General features: G+C 40.2%; 1 protein-coding gene across 5 annotated transcripts; it reads left to right on the top strand.

Moving 5' to 3' along the window:
- Nucleotides 1-954: 954 nt before the first annotated feature.
- On the top strand, nt 955-17442 carry kif26bb (kinesin family member 26Bb). Of its 5 annotated transcripts, none has more exons than XM_027153569.2 (15): nt 955-1418; nt 1635-1877; nt 2673-3026; nt 5917-6059; nt 6302-6467; nt 8980-9168; nt 9637-9730; nt 10330-10586; nt 10811-10994; nt 11195-11339; nt 11426-11582; nt 12388-15295; nt 15416-15585; nt 15806-15956; nt 17080-17442. In XM_027153569.2, the coding sequence occupies exons 1-15, from the start codon at nt 1383-1385 to the stop codon at nt 17277-17279; spliced, it is 5397 nt and encodes a 1798-aa protein (XP_027009370.2). In that variant the 5' UTR covers nt 955-1382; the 3' UTR covers nt 17280-17442. The 5 variants fall into 5 exon arrangements, with proteins under 5 accessions (XP_027009370.2, XP_047657933.1, XP_047657932.1 ...); XM_047801977.1 differs by having other exon boundaries at nt 15823-15956; XM_047801976.1 differs by having other exon boundaries at nt 1671-1877.
- The last annotated feature ends 311 nt before the right edge of the window (nt 17443-17753 follow it).

The raw sequence follows: 17753 nt of genomic DNA on the forward strand, positions 1-17753 counted from the left end.
GTGATTTTAATTGTGCAAAATTAGGTAACCGTTTTGTTTTGTTTGTTTGTTTTTAGCTAAAACCACATGCTGCAGTTGCTGCTTATGTAATATAATATTATGTAAGTCACGTGTTTTATATTCATCAACACTAGAAATAATTTTTTACAGGAACGAAGAGAGATTCACACTGTCTGATTGTGAATAGCAGTCGAATACATAATATACTCTATATAATAGATAATAATATGATAATAATAAGAGCCTGACCTGTATAAAGCAGTCAGTGGAAATGAATAAATGTTAGGAATAGATAATACACTGCAATAATGTCCTTTCTCTGAATCTCAACTCAACTCAACTCTCATATTTCTAATAATACAACTTTCTTTGGAATAATACAACCTGTCAGTGAGAGGCGCTATTTCTCTGTGCTTATGGCTGTAGTGAAGGACTCGAGAACTCACTGTACTGAGTCGAATCTTTTGAACTACCAATTTAAATGAATCGAAATATCCGAGCAGCTTGTTACTGATATTGTGTATGGTATATGATTTAAAATTCAGTAAGCTAACAATTATAATTTTAGATTGTCACTTTGTATAGGTCACAAAAAATAAATGTATTATATTCCTTTATAAATATTCCTATTGCAGTCTCTCTCTCTCTCTCTCTCTCTCTCTCTCTCTCTCTCTCTCTCTCTCTCTCTCTCTCTCTCTCTCTCTCTGTGTCTCTTTCTCTCTTTCTCTGTTTGTCTGTCTGTCTGTCTGTCTGTCTGTCTCTCTCTCTCTCTCTCTCTCTCTCTCTCTCTCTCTCTCTCTCTCTCTCTCTCTCTCTCTAGCTAAATACGATAATAAAGAACTTGGAATTTGGAAAGAACTTGCAAATACTGCAAATCGAAAAGACTCGTTTAAATGAATCGATTCAGTTATGAATCTCCGTTCAGCATCTCTCCATGCGGTAACCAAAACAAGTCCCGAGCTTCAGGTCTCCTGACAATAACTGGGTGGCACCCTTCTTCTGTACGGACTTGGAATAGACAATGAAAGCAGAAAACATCGATTGTTCTTGTTTGTTTTGTTTTTATTTAGAGTTTTCTTGGAAAAAAATAATTAAGTTTATCAATTTAATAATTAGTCTAACACAGTTAAATACAGTTAAGTGAATATAAGTCTAATCACCGGGACTTGTCCGGTAGATCAGACGGGAGACTGATGATCAGAAGCGTCTTGGAGCGATGGATGGAGCGCGTAAATCACGGCACTGAACAGAGAACACTTTCCACATAGTTTCCGCGTTGATGCGCCTTCGGCTGCACCCACAACATTTCATCACGCGAATTGAATGGGAGAACCTACAGGTTACGGAAATATACTTTAAAATTCTACTTGTCTTTGTATACTATGGGGTCTTCGGATATAGCTCGGAAACAAAGATACGTAAGTATAAAATGCTACACGCACATACTGTAACAGTACGCACATAAATCTAACGCACCTAGTTAAGAAAACGCGCCCAAAGCGCAACCACAGGTGGTGTTTCATACGTTTTGTAGTAGTTGTTGCTTAATATCGCATAAGTGCATCCAGGCACACACAAACATGTGGCTGGGCTGATGATGATGTGTCCGATCTTGTGCATGTGATTGCCTCCAGCTCGCTCAGATGACCAGCAATAAGTCGCTCTCTCAGTCTCAGGGTGTCCTGCGCGCCGAGCGGCTCTCTCCAGAAGGCGCAGGAGCTTCGGGAGCTTCAGGAGCCCCAAAATCTTTCACGAACATAAGCGAGAGACCGGTAACGCCAGACGTGGCACGTTTATGTGAAGAATGCTTCGCTCGTGTGCTTTATTTCAAGGAAGAAGCTCTGCGATTGTTAAAGGATGGACACTTTTCCCCCAGCGTAAGGACATATCCACTATACTTACTCTAAATCAGTATATTTCAAATATGTATCTTAAGATATGGCTGTGCGTCATGGCTTTGCACACACACTCCTCATACAGCAGTTTCTTGTGGCATGGAACTGACATACAGTTTGTAATTTAATATCCATTACACACACAAGCTGATCTCTCTCTCTCTCTCTCTCTCTCTCTCTCTCTCTCTCTCTCTCTCTCTCTCTCTCTCTCTCTCTCTCTCTCAAACTAGTTTAAATCGATTAGGCTCTGCAATAGAGCAGTGACTCGCATGTCTCCCCCCCTCTTCACCTCTCATTACACAGGGAAGATGGGAAATAATGGGTGGAATATAAAAAAGGCCAGTTCCTACTGAGAAGATAAAATGAAAATGTAATGTTATTTAAAAGACAGTGATGCACCAGTGGGCAGCATTTGTCTCAGTCTACAGTATGCAGTGGCTTAAACGGGTTAGTGGACCACTCCTTGGTGTATGTTAGTCACGCTCACAGGACTCTGCATCCTTTGCATTGGGCTTCGTATGCACTAATTAATTCCTATGTCCATTTAGCGGACTTGTACAAGGAAGGATGTGACTTCTCATCTAGGCCATGCCAGACATCATTTCAATCTATGACACAAATTTATGCACAGAATTTGCAGTTTACTTTACATGCATAATATTACTCCTTCTACGGCTACTACAACAACTACTACTACTAATAATAAATATTGTGTATATAGGTTAAATAGCAAGATATTATACTGCATTCTTCATTCTTTCCCTCTTTTTACTCCAGGATCCCAAACTGTCCATCCTTCTCCATGAGAGCTTGCAAGTGCCTACTTGGATTGGTCTTGCTGGTTGCTGTGACGTCTGCTTCACTCACCTGAGCCAGCTCAAGCGGGAGGCCATCCACATGCTCCTAAACCAAAAAAGGACCATCTGGCCCAATTCTCCCGTTGCCAGAGTCTCACCCGGCTACGATGCCTCAGGTTCTCACACTCTGCCTAGAGCCATCAGCTCTCATCCTCCAAGCCCCAACAAACGGCAGAAGTTCAGCAACCCGAGGACAGAAAGCTGGGTCAGAGAACACTCACGCTTTGAGACCCTGTGGTGTTCAAATAACGAAATATCACCTATTGCTGACATGGTATGTGGCTCTGTTCAAGTACATTTAATTATTTTTTTTATTATTCTAAAATGCTGGGTATTAGCATTGATTTGTAATCTAGAACCCAGACCCTGAAAGAACCCAGACCCTGCTTTCAAATGTAATCCAATACATTTCTGTGCACTTGATATGAACTATGGACAGACATCAGTATGAACCATTATCTCCAGTGGATGATGCAATCCCTGTGCATTTCGTTAGGACATGTCACTTTACTTTCATTTTATGTGCGCACTGATGATAGCCAGGGCACGTGTGTATGATTCACAACCAGTCTCAATTAGAAACCAAGAAATTGGCCGCGTGCCTTCTATAGTTAATGGCAAAGTAGTGCTTTAGTGATTTATTCCTCTCATACACTGACCAGTCAAAAATATGGACACAATCAATATCATGATAATATTTAATGACTAGGGGAATATTCATATTCTCACAGTACAGTGCAATAATAAAGATGAAATGGAAAGCTTTCTACTGTATTAATGTTTCTGCGCAGCACTTGCTCTCGTATTTGCTGATGTGGGCTGATGTTAGCTGGGCTTGGGGCTCAGCTGAAGAAGTGCATGTATGTGTAACTAAATCTCATTTCACCCCTCCCATTGGAGGAGCTAAGCACAAAGTGAGAGTAGAGAGCGGGCAGTGGAAAGAAAAGGCGAGCAGAGGGAGTATCAGTGTGATGTACAGAGACCTCTGCAGATCCATTCCAGCATCTTCTTCCAAATGAGTCACAGGATCCCTCTCAGCAGTAATTGGCATTACAGCATGGCATTAATTTCTTGTTTGAAATGCATGCAATGTTCTCACATTTCGCATAGAATAAAACACAGATGAGGCTTAAAAGCAGAAGCTATCGTGCCCCAGCACTGTGTGCATGAAAGAGAGTGATCCTCAATCAAGATTGAGCAGAGCTGATCTGATCTGGAGAGGGACAGGCCGCAGACTGATCTCTGAAGGGCAGAAGAGCTGAATGAAATGAAATAAAGCCCAGGGCTTTTAGAGTCTCTCAGGAACAAAGGGGCAGCGAAATGAATAAAACAGCACAATGTGATAAAGAAAAGCAGACATTTATTGACAAACGATAACCTAAAATAAATGTGACTGCGAGGATGTCACTTCTTCTGGCTTCAAGGTTAAGTGAATAATAATAAACATCTATTTATTTATTTATTTATTTATTTATCTATTTATCTATTTATCTATCTATTTATTTACTTACTTCGATTTTTACTCACGTAGAGTGACAACACTCACCAGTAGCTTCAGTAAAATGCAAAGAATTTTTAAAATGTTAAAAATAGATCACACAACATGAGCTTATCTATATTCGTATTATTTGTGCGAGTGCGTGACGTGTCCATCATAATACAATTTGGTTTTTTTTTTCGGGTGAATCATCCCAGTTCTTGAAGTACACTTCTACTTAATGGAATCGTCTCTGTGAACATGACATCACACTATTTATACTACTGAATGGAGTAGAACAGTTCATGAGTATACCATTTTGGAAGCACCTCTAGTCACCAACCAGGGAGGGTGAGGGTGAGGGTTGTTCCATGCATCCAACTGTATCTTGTCCCTCTGCTGTTCATGCTACATCACACTGAAGCGTAACACGCTACACACTCAGACAGTCCCCTCAGCTCATACATGACCTCACAGACGCTCATCATCACTAGCTGGTATTTCTCTGATTCACAGGGGGGGTGAGTAGTATCGTCCCTCCCACCCAGACAACATGGCAAATCATGCTCTAAATATAAATTGTCTCCAACCCGTGAACCTGTCAGACAATATTAATGATTGAGCAGTAGAGATACACTCTTGAAAGGAATGGCTCTATATAACCTAACTATAGAACATACATTTTGAGGTCTATACTCAAAATATGGTCCATACTTAGCTGTATGTCACGTCTCATATAAAAGAAGGGTCCTCTGACTCCAAGTTCATTTAGGCTGTCTTTATTATTATTATTATTATTATTATTATTATTATTATTATTATTATTATTATTATTATTATTATTTTAGACAAGGCAATACATCAAAATCAAACACAGTTTTCATTTATTTCAACAAAAACAACACTGTGCTATGCAAAAAAAAAAAAATTCGTTGTATTGTAATTATCCTGTAATCGAATTGCTTCGAATATTCGAAATTATTTCACAAATTCAAGCAAATATGGGACCTTTTTTTCTAAAAACACGTCGTTCCTTAACACGTCATTTCAAACCATCTCTTTATCTTATCTAGTAAATAATGGTACTCTTTTTATCTTATGCATTTTTTTGGATTTTAAAAGCAGGTTAATGTAAAAGGGTCGTTGCTCTCCTAGGATTCTACAGTACATAAAGCAATTCTTGAGTAAAGTTTCTATTGGCTGTATAGCTTGTGTCTCCTTTACGGGGTCGATAAGATTTAGAAGCTGCTTGCTTTGAAAGGAACAATGCTGTGAGAAATATTGTCAGAGTCACTACAGCCCACACGTTTTGTGATAAGCACGTCTGAAGAAAGGGTGTGAGCTCCCACTGCTTTCCTGGCTCATCACTTATTCATACACACACCTCTACCAGACATTCACAGTCGATATAGACAGGTACAGTGAAGGTTGGAGAGCGACTGCTGCGCTTTGCTCCTTCCTCTGTGCCTTTGGTGTATTTCCATCTTTACAGAAGGAAGTATAAATGGGCTATGAGTCTTCAGACACTGCCTGTAGACTCTGGTACAATAAACATAACCGAGGTACACTGATGTCGAATGTCGATCTAGTCAAAGGATTCAATTATTTGCAATCTATGACTCGGACATTCTTTAAACAATTCAATGGATAATGCAAGTGGGAAATCAAGGCCTGTTATATTTTGTAGGTTTCTCAGGATGGTATGAAAAAGACAAAAGATGACGAGGCTACGGTTCTCTGCCGCTTCAGCGGTCCTCTGACCTTCAACACCTCCAAAGTTGCTGCGATGCTACCCGCTGGAACCTCGGCAGCTTTCTCTTTCATCGTCAGGTAACACAAGTGTCCTTAGCAAATTTCTTTAAATATCAGACAGAAAATATGGTGAAGATCATCGACAATATACAGTATGTGGAAGCAAAAAACATTTCTCTAAATGACTGTGGCTGAAGCCTTCATAAATGGAAAGTGATGTACTCTGAAATGCAGCGGACTCCTAAAGTGAACTCACAGGCAAAATGGCGTTAATGTATTATCTCCTGACCACCTAACAACACCTAACCGCATGTCCTCAGGGCGGTCCAGAAGTTGCACTTGACCTCAAGAAGAAGGAAGCATCGTTCTGAAAATGACCGTTGTGCTACAAACTTCTGTGGTCTTCTCCAGAAGGACCCTCCCGCTGTACCTTCGAACCTTTTACAGACTCACAGCAAGAGCAGAGAGACACCAGAGACGGCAAAGGTACGGTACGGTACCGCCGTCCTGTTTTATTTCTTTGTCTTTGCTAATTCACTTTACGAAGAGAATGTGATGCCGATTAAAAAGCAGCAAAATGTATTAATGAATAATTAATCTGTATATGGCCCTGTAATATTTTACATAAGAGATTTGATTTTATCCAGCATTTTCTCACATCACACCCTCACATATAGCCCTTAACCCTTTTAATGTCCTTTTCTCTACTTTGTGCCAACTCCCAAGAGTAGAACAATCGATTTAATTGAAGCCCATGTTGCTTCGCTTTCACGTCTCCTGGTTCACACCGATGGAGGATCTTCTTGAGTTTCACGGTAGACAGCTCTCACTGTAGCACCTGCTGGTGGACAGGCACTTAGCCGGGACTGCACCAGGAAAATCCGCCAGAGCAAATGGACTTTTAAATAATTAATCTCTCATAAACACAATTTAAAAGGACACTCAAAAGACTTGAAGATATCAGCAGTCACCGAAGAAGTGCATCCCGTATCAGACGCAAGTTTAGCGAGCTAGTGCAATAATTCTGTGAGACGGGTCATCTCAGGGCTTTAGTAATGCGGAATCAATTTTTATCGTCATATAGCTACTCAGGAGATCGGGAACGTTACATCTCGGGAAAACTATGACTGAACGTCATATTTAGCCTAAAGAATGGTCGATGAACTTGCTACATTCTCGACAAAAGTTTTGCTTAAAAATGAGATATCAGATTATGCTGTGAGTTTTGTAAAGAAAAGTAACTACAGTATTAGTTAGTCATTTTTATGCTTCATTTACTTAAATTGTTATTAAACTCTAATCTAAATTCCGGGGAACACGTACTGTACCTATGAAGGTAATCAGAATCAGAATCAGGTTTATTGGTTTATTGGAATTTGGTTCCAGCAGTTTATGATTCTCAAAAGTATAGACATAAATAACACAATATTACACAAGACAAGACAATACAGACTATACAAGACAATGTAGACGATGTGATACAATATAGACAAGACAAGACAATACAGATAAGACAATACAGACTGGATTATACAAGACTATACAGACTGGACTACACAAGACAATACAGACAAGACAATACAGACTGGACTACACAAGACAATACAGACAAGACAATACAGACTGGACTACACAAGACAATACAGACTGGACTACACAAGACAATACAGACAAGACAATACAGACTGGACTACACAAGACAATACAGACTGGACTACACAAGACAATACAGACAAGACAATACAGACTGGACTACACAAGACAATACAGACAAGACAATACAGACTGGACTACACAAGACAATACAGACTGGACTACACAAGACAATACAGACAAGACAATACAGACTGGACTACACAAGACAATACAGACAAGACAATACAGACTGGACTACACAAGACAATACAGACTGGACTACACAAGACAATACAGACAAGACAATACAGACTGGACTACACAAGACAATACAGACAAGACAATACAGACTAGACTACACAAGACAATACAGACTGGACTACACAAGACAATACAGACTGGACTACACAAGACAATACAGACTGGACTACACAAGACAATACAGACAAGACAATACAGACAAGACAATACAGACTGGACTACACAAGACAATACAGACAAGACAATACAGACAAGACAATACAGACTGGATTACACAAGACTATACAGACTGGACTACACAAGACAATACAGACTGGACTATAGAAGACAATACAGACTGGACTATAGAAGACAATACAGACTACACAATACAATACAGACTATACAAGAAAACGCAGACGATGAGTTACAATATAGACAGTACGAGTATTAAATATGAATATAGAATATGACAGATCGGTTATGTACATAAAGTGTGGGAGTGCAAATAACAGTATTGTAATATTATGCTATTGTACATCATACAGCAGCAGTAGTGTGTGTGTAATATACAGTATACAGATGATCTGATGACTGACAGTCCTGATAATGCAGCACTTATAGATATGAAGCGGGGAATATAATTATGCTGAGGTGTTAATCAGGGTGATTGTCTGGTGTCTGGGGAAAGAAACTGTTCCTGTGTCTGGCAGTTTTGGTAAGCAAAGCTCTGTAGCGCTGCCAGAAGGCAGGAGCTGAAAGAGGTTGTGTGCAGGGTGTGAAGGGACAGTGGTGATTTTTCCTGCCCGGTTTCTGGTTCTTGTGTCCTGGGGAGTGAGCAGGGGGGCACTAATTATTTTTTTGCTGTTTTTACTGTGTGTATAATATCTATAATATACCGAGAACACAGCTGTATCATGTAAAAATGCACTAAAAAGGCAATACACAGTGTTTAGTGTTTTTGACTCTGTGCTTTAACCCCAGGTTCCTGTCTTAGCAAGCTGGTTTGACATCCGTACACGCACACACACACACACACACACGACGGAGGCGTCTGCGGTTTTCAAAATCCAAAAACTTCCAACTTATAAGCTGATGTTTTATTCCTACGTTTTGTTTTCAGGTCAGAGTTATGCTGAGACTCGACCCGGGTCTGACGGCAAACTCTCAGTCTTTTAAAGTGGACCTACATAAGAAACAGGTCACGGTGTTGGAGCCTGTCGCACAAAACACACAGCGATCAGCAGCAGCCGCCATTCTCACGCCAAAGACTTTCACGTTTGATGCTACGTTTGGCTCTGAGTCATCCCAGGTGATGATCACACTGTATTCATGAGTTCACTGTGATCACACAAATCCTATGCCTTATATGCCATATACCATACACAAAGATCTTCACAAGGATCATGATTTAATTCTCACTTTCTTTTATAAAATAATTATTTAAACGTAGATGGCTTTTGATTTTAAATTTTTAGAAGGTCCAAGATTGTGCTTGAAATTTGGGTTACAAAAGCAATTTTGTAAAATGGGACATGGACCTAGAGTATGAATCAATATATTGCTTATCAGCTTGAAATGGCAGCTGGCCGCGAGTTAGACACTCCAAAGGTGTTGTAATACTACAGGGAGTTTTATAACAGCCTACAAGTAAATCTCTTTGAAAAAAAGAGCTTCCTGCTTTGTACTTTAGTGCAATCGATTCAGATTAGGATTAAAAAAATAGAACGACCCTGAATTCTTGCACGAAGTACATTAACCAGTTTAATCGTTTCACTAGGCTAAGGTCTGTGAGAAGAGCTTATGCGAGGTTCTCCAGTCTGTCGTTGCCGGAGCAGATGGCTGCATCCTAAGCTTCGGACAAACCAAAGCAGGTATTTGCAAAAAGCGTTTGCTTTCGACTAGCTTCCTTTAGCGTAAACGAACTGCTCTTTCCTCTAGCTTGCGTTTAGATTCTTGATCTTTGACTCGTTTCATTTGCCGAATTAATGCTAAGTTTAATAAATTATACATCACAATACTCTTTTGTCAGCACAAAGAGGCTGAGATCCTGGTAGTGAATCGCAGTGACGCTTAATGGATTTGCATTAATGGTGTCCTCTCTTTAGTGGGGTCTGTATATCGGAGGTCATTGTGGCCTATCCACTTAGAGGGTTATTAATAGTTATCCACCTAAAATCACGAAAACAATTCTTCCTTGCTGCAACCTTGGAGAATTACATCACTGGCTATTAACTAATTGAATTTGCAGCCTATCTTTCATTATTCCTGGCACGTAGACAGAAGTTATAAATCTTTAAAAGCAGATTGCGTTTAGGCACGGCTAATGGCAAATCACATTTTTTATCGAAAATGACATCCCGGGAACGTATTTTATATCCTATGTGACTTGCTGTGACACAGCAGTGACACATAAACACATACTTGTAAATAATATTGTATTTTTCCCACTCGCTCTTTTTGTTGTTCACAGGAACGTCTTACACGATGATCGGACGTGATGATGGAACACCAAACCTAGGGATAATCCCTTGTGCAATTTCTTGGCTTTTCAAGCTCATTAAGAAGAAGAAAGACAAGACCTGGGCAAACATCTCAGTATCTGTGTCAGCTGTGGAGGTGTGTGGGGAAACTGAGGCCATCAGGGATTTACTGTCTGGCTTTGAGGCTGGTGATCACACCCATAAGCCAAATGTTTACCTCCAGGAAGACCCTGTCTGTGGAATACAGGTAAGGCTTCAGAGACAGTTTTAAAACACGGCTATGTCAAGATAACAACATATGGTGGACCTGCAACGAATGACCACATGAATGCATTATTCATCGACTATGTCAAATGTGAATATTTATAAGGAAGCAAAAATCATGTTGAATAAATTAAATCCTTATTAAATGTTATAATCCAGACATCATGATTGTGCTAATTAAAATTTCATGTCAAAATGCCCTTTTAGCTTTACAACAACAGGGTGGTAAGTGCTGCTACAGAAGAAAGAGCAGCCTACCTATTGGATGCTGCCCTCGCATCTCGCAACACAGGCCTGGCAGGGTGCAGAGGGACGTTTCATCATCCCTGCCATATGTTCTACACTCTTCATGTTTGCCAAAAACACATTCAGAGCAGCCCCACATCTGGGAGTAAGTGGCATCGATCCTACTTATCTGACTTCTCATATTTCTGATTCCGACATCATTGCATTTATTACAGATATACATTTATAATGAAATAAATTCATATTTAAAATAATGTAAAAGAAAGAAATGTGACATGGGTGGAGCTTTAACCATGTTGTTGTATACACATACTGTATAACCTATAGAATATTGTTGTTCTTCAGTGTATGTGGAGCAAAGCAAGCTGAGCCTAATTGACTTAGGAAGCTGTACCAGAGAGAGTACTAAGAACAACACAGAGGTCTGTCTTCTTGACCTGGGCAATGTTATTATGACCAAGCTGAATGGGCACAAACATGTCCCTAACAAGTATGTCAATAAAATAATTTAGTTAAACACTGAAATCAAACATATCGTACAAGCAGGCAATGCGTTCTCTTTTATTTTTAAACTAGGGGAAGTAAACTGGCCATGCTCGTTCAAGAGTCTCTCGGAAATGTTAACTGCCACACGACGATTGTAGCCCACGTGTCCACCTCTCCCGAAGACCTGTCGGAAGCTCTGTGCACCCTGCAGATTGTCTCTCGAATTCGAAGATTACAAAGGATCAGAGTGTGTCTTTTATGCTTTTACAAGATTTACATGCAAGCATTTATTTATTTATTTATTTATTTATTTATTTATTTATTTATTTATTTATTTATTTATTTGCCAGTGATAAAAGCAGTTTATTCTATCTGTGATCAAGACTGTTCTCTCAGGGCCTTTTTACACCCGGTCACTTCGTGTGTCGTCTCTGATCCGATATCTATCTGATTTGTTAAAACTGTCCCGTTTATATTAGACCACATAAACGCGTCTCGGCGAATCGGATATCGATCCTATCTTTCTGCTCCCGCCCAAAATGCAAATATATTTCACCTCATTTCCGGGGTAATTGAAATGGAACACACTTTGGTGTATGCGGTTGCTACAAAAAACAGCATTTACTGTTTGCTGCATTTTCGCTGGAGGCAGCAGTGCATTTTAAGACCCGACGAGACGCCTGGGTGAAAGATCGGAGATAGCACTGGTGGGAAAACATGTTTGTTTCTGGCGTGATGCACGACTCGCGAGTCACCTGCGAGTGACGTACTTCCGTTTGGGAGGAGTATAGCGCTGACGTATGTGGCTCGAACCACCACATACATTTACACCTGTCCAGTTTCATCTGAAACGCGTCCCAGACCACCTCCTGAAAGGGTTTGTACCATCGGATTTATATCCGTCTCCAAAACGTTTCAGAGGGCGTTTAGACCTGGTCTTTTTACCATCGGGTAGCTATCGGATCACAGAAAACGCATGAAGTGACCAGGTGTAAAAAGCCCCTTAAAGAAACAAAATATACTGATTGGTTTATAATTTTTTTTATTATTAGAAACAAGCCTGCAGCTCACCTGGGGCAAGAAGCTTGGGCAAAGAAAAAAAAGTGAAGGACTCCTCTAAGCTAAGAGCATTTCGCTATACAGGTTCACTGGACCATAACGTCTCTTTGCCGCACCTCTTTGATGATCTAGGAGACTACTCTGAGAGTGATAAGTCATGTGACACCGTGTTCTGTATGGATCAGAAAGGTGCTCTCCACGATAAAGAGGTCAGAGGTAATCAGGAGTTTGTGCCAATAATCCCATCTTTGCAAAGGAACAAGGCGGACTTTAAAAGCTCTTTCTCTAGAAGACATCATGATATTTTACATTCAAGTCCAAATTCAAAACAGATGAAAAAACTTCCTGCCCAACAATATTCCAGCGCACCTGATTTGGAGTGTTTTAAGTGCAACACGTTCGCTGAACTACAGAATCGACTGGGGTGTATTAATGAATGTGAAATCGGTGGCCTTCATTCTTGCAAGATACAGCCTGCAAATGCCGTCATTAAATCTGAACCTCCCTCAAGCAGAGTCGGGAAGATGCCGGCTGAGAAGCCGGAGGTTCGACAATTTCCTTGTAAAAAACAGGGTAATGTCCTGGAACAAGGACAACCTACTCAGAGAGATGTTTTTAGGAAGGACATTAAGGAAATACCATCTGAGCATTCTGTTCAAGACAGAATGACTCAAAAAATTCTGCCTTGCTCACCCAGATTTCACAAGGCTAGTAGATTCAAGCAATGTGAACAAGACACTGAATCCCAAAGCCTTACTAAAACAATGGACATGGATCTTTCTGGGTCTTCTCCAGTGGAAATGCTACCATCATCTGATAAGTCCACCTTGCCCCCCAAGATTCGAATACCTTCTGTGGGCTCATCGACCCTGGCTACAGCCATAGGGTCATCGGTTTCTTTCCCTATTACCCGATGTGAAGTTATTCCACAGTTCTCCACTGAGAACCAAGGAGAGAAAGCAACCATCACTGTAACAGTTCAGCAGCCATTGGATTTGAATGGACATGATGAACTTATATATTCTGTAGTTAAAGAAGTAGAGGTCAGTGGCCCAGTTAATACAGGTAAGGCTGCAAAAATAGCAAATATTGCTGAACTTGATTCTTTTAAGAACTTACCACTAGGGTCTCAGCCTGTGAAGATCATTGGTAGTGTTGGAAAGGAACAAACTCCAGCTTATTCTGTATCTAAAGTTCAGGCTTTAGGTACAAGCGATAAGACATCATCGGATATATCTGAAGGCAAAACCACTTCTATGGGCCCAAACCATGTTGTCAACTCAAGCACTACCAATAACCCCAGTCAAGTCAATACTAGGTCAAAAGAGGCACAGTCTAGTACAGTCACAGTGGTGGCCAAAACTGATTTTGGATCCTCTTCCCAATATTTGGACTCAAGGTTCGGGGAGGAAGCATGTGAGATGACAGCAGAACAAGAAGATACTAAGACGACGTTTAACCAAAGTAGTGGGCAACTTTGTAGAGACAAGATTTCTCCAACAAATCAAAGGATATTGAACGATTTTCAAGTAAAACCAGCAGAAAATGTAGTCAGTAATTACTCCAATTATGACACAAGCAGTCTTATTAAATCTTGGCTTGATACTGACAAACAGCCTACCAGTAAGGACTCAGTTTATCCCTGTGCAAGCTGGAAAAATGAGCCTTCGAATAGTCCAAAAGACAAAAAATGTAATGTTGTCGAACCAAGTCACGATGAATGGGCAAAATATAGTAAATCAATGCCTTCGGTGCCGAGATCAGATAACTACAGTCCCAATAAGAAAAACAGAAACCATGTGCAACCTTCTATGACCCAATCATCCACAGAGAATCAGCTCAAATCTACGAACCCCAAATCCCCTACTGATGAGAGCACTAAGCTATTTAGTGCAAAACTGGAGCAGCTAACAAGCAGAAGCCGATCCTTAAGTAGATCAAATGTACAGTGTGTTGCTGTACAGCCTTTTGAGCAAAGCAAAACTGTGTTTACTCAGGGTTCTTTGAGGAGTATAGAGGGCAACGGTACCCCACCAAAGGTCAACAGGCATCCTGAGAAGGAAAATCACCAGGATTTGGGTTCTATAGGAACTTTGGAAGGACAATATGCATCAGCTCATGCCAAAAGCACTACGTGTCCTGGTTTGGTGACAGTATTTGAAGCAGACATCTTCACTTTGTCTCAGGATAACCATAGCCTTAAGAGAGTTCCTAGGTTTTTCCCACTTTATGATGTTGATGAAAGTGACAATACTCGGCTTTCCAAGCACAGTCAGTCCAATACGTCAAGTATAAAGGACTTGTCTAGTGCAGCGGTTCATAAGTTGTCTGGAACTGTCCCCAATTCACCGAAAACTAACAGACGTTCAATAAATAGGAGCTCAAGTCTGTCTCCTGATGGTTTTTCCAGAAAACAAATCTCATGGTCGACCCAGTCTTTATCAAGAAAGCAGGCCAAAGCTTCAATCTCCTCCAAATATCCAAGCAGGATTCTGAATGGACGGGTCGAGGTTCTTAGAGCAAGTGAGGACTCTCTATGTCCCTCTAGTCAAGGTAGCTCAGATATCGATGAACCCGAGGAATCAGAAAGGAAAATCCAATCGTCGAGCCACACCTTACCTTCCCCATACAGTAGGATTACAGCGCCACGTAAACCAAACCACTGCAGTGGGCATGCAAGCGATAACACAAGTGTTCTGAGTGGGGAGCTTCCTCCTGCCATGTGTAAGACTGCGTTGCTGTACAATCGCAACAGTATGGTCAGCAGCGGTTATGAAAGCCTGAAGAGGGACAGTGAAACCACATATAGTAGTACTTCAATACATGACTCAATCAGTGACCAGAGCTGTTTCTACAGTACTCTAAAAAGTGCCAAAAGTTCCAAAAAAAAACCCAACTTGGGTAAGTCATTTATCTGTAAATATTTTTTTTTTTTTAAATCATTTAATGTGTTTTTCCGCTACTAATACGTATGCTTATACAATTAATGCTAATTTTTTACACTGACATTTTTGTTTATAGGATCCTATCAAAGATATCCTTCACAGGACACTCTCTCGTCTTTAAGGAGGTCTCTGAGTGGGTCGAAAATACGTCGGGTAGATCGTGGTCCCTCAGATGCATACGAAATCAAAGTTTATGAGATCGACAACGTTGACAGTTTGCAAAGGAGAGGAAAAGCAGGGAACAAGGTAATATCCAGAAGTACCTTAAATACTGTATATACGGTTATGATTTGGTGATTCTGGCCACAGTTCTCGGTTGTTATGTTATAATACAGGTCCCTATACCACTACCACTGAAGGTATTAATGAATTAGCTGTACGGGCACATTTCCTTTCAGTTCAAATCTGGCACGTGTCCGTGGTTTTAGCTGTGGTTAATGGGACTGTATTTTGGCCATGTTGACAGAGTGTTGTCTGCTTCAGTGCAAAGCTGAAATTCCTGGAGCATCGACAACACAGGATTGCAGAGATGAGGGCCAAGTACAACACCCTAAAGAGAGAGCTGGAAGTAGCCAAGCAGCATCTGATGGTGGATCCAGAGAAATGGACCCATGAATGTAAGTGACAAGTAATTCTAGAATGTTTTACTTTGGTCAAAGCTCTTTTAGTGTTATGTCCATCGGTATACTGGCTTATCAAGACAGTTTCAGTTAGCATCGTGATGCAAATTATTTACACGTGGATCTCCATTCCGGTGAAGTTAATATGTTTTTTTTTTACTCTGTCTTGGACTAGTATGTGAACTATTATCTAGGCTTTGAGCTTAAACCAAGTCGAGAAGCTCTTATTGTCATTTCAACCATATATAGCTGTTACAGTACACAGTGAAATGAGACAGGATTCTCCAGGAAAAACAAAGACAGGGCTAAGGACACGTAATTAGTCCTAGCCACATAAAGTGCGACTGTGCAACCTGGTGCAAACAGTGCAGGACAAGACAGACAAGACAGTGCAGGACAAAAGACAGTGCAGACACAAAGTTACAAGACAATACAAAAAGTACAAAAAATACAATATACAAAAGACAATAAACAGTAACAGAAACAGCGCCGACCGACCGGCGTATATACTGTATGTGAATACTGAATGTTCAAACAATATCTGGTGCAGTAACATTAGAATGAACACAGTTTCTTAGCAGCAGGTCCTTGGGATAATGTATAGAATTGTGCAAAAATACCAGCAGATGACTGGAATATAGTATAGTATGTGCGAAATGCCTGAGATATTGTACAATATGTGCAAAAACGGCTGAAGTGTTGGACAGTTTGTGCAAAAACAGCAGAAAAGTGTGCGAAACAGCATGTAAACAGTATGATGGATTGTAAGCAGCATGTAAACAGTTTGATGTGTCAGTGTGTGTGTTTTGTGTATCGTGTATTTTGTGTTTTGTGTATTAATTATCAGATTTGTTCTATAATGAGCCAAATAATTTTTAACATGTTTAATGACCAACATTTTTCTTATATATATATATGCATATGTGATATGGCCATTATTCCTTGAAAAGGTCCTCAATTCTTTGTAACAAAGTAAGAATTTTATACCAAATTAAAGAATCAATTTGATATGCGATTTTATATCACCAAACTGCAAATACTTACTAAATTAGGTTCTAGTAAGTGCTATGAAATAACTTGGAAATACGAAATAACTCCGTTCCTGTTTTGGTCTTCACAGTTGACCTTTGGCAGACATTCGAGGTAGATTCTTTGGAGCACTTAGAGGCACTGGAGCTGGTGACACAGCGTCTGGAGTGCCAAGTCTTTCGCTGCAAGGCACATGTCATGATGGTAACCAGTTTTGATGCCTCACCAAAACGAAGACAGAAGAAAAAGTACCGGCCAACTGTCAATTATAAGGGGTTCATAGGAATATAGCATACCTTTTACTTTTAACGATGTAACGAATACTAGTTAAATACAGTGATTACTGTAACAATTCTACATTAAGCCTTCAAATACACCTTTTTTTAATACATTTGCATGCATTCAATGACCTTTCTGTATAATGTAGTATTTGCAATAAATACTGTGAGTTAAATACTGTATAAAACTAGCATGCTATTTCACCACTCCAAACCACCAGCAAGGATGTCATTGTAGAAATTGGTGAAGGTTATGATGACATCCACCACAATCCAACAAGCACTTATCACCAGAGCATTTAACTCACCAACTATTAAGTATGGAAAAAGTGACATGACATACGGCTAAGTTCGGTGACCCCTACAAAGAATTTGTTCTCTGCATTTAACCCATCCAAAGTGCACACACACACAGCAGTGAACACACACACACACACCCGGAGCAGTGGGCAGTCATTTATGCTGCGGCGCCCGGGGAGCAGTTGGG

This window comes from Tachysurus fulvidraco, chromosome 16 (genome assembly GCF_022655615.1).
Source record: "Tachysurus fulvidraco isolate hzauxx_2018 chromosome 16, HZAU_PFXX_2.0, whole genome shotgun sequence".
Lineage (NCBI taxonomy): Eukaryota > Metazoa > Chordata > Actinopteri > Siluriformes > Bagridae > Tachysurus > Tachysurus fulvidraco.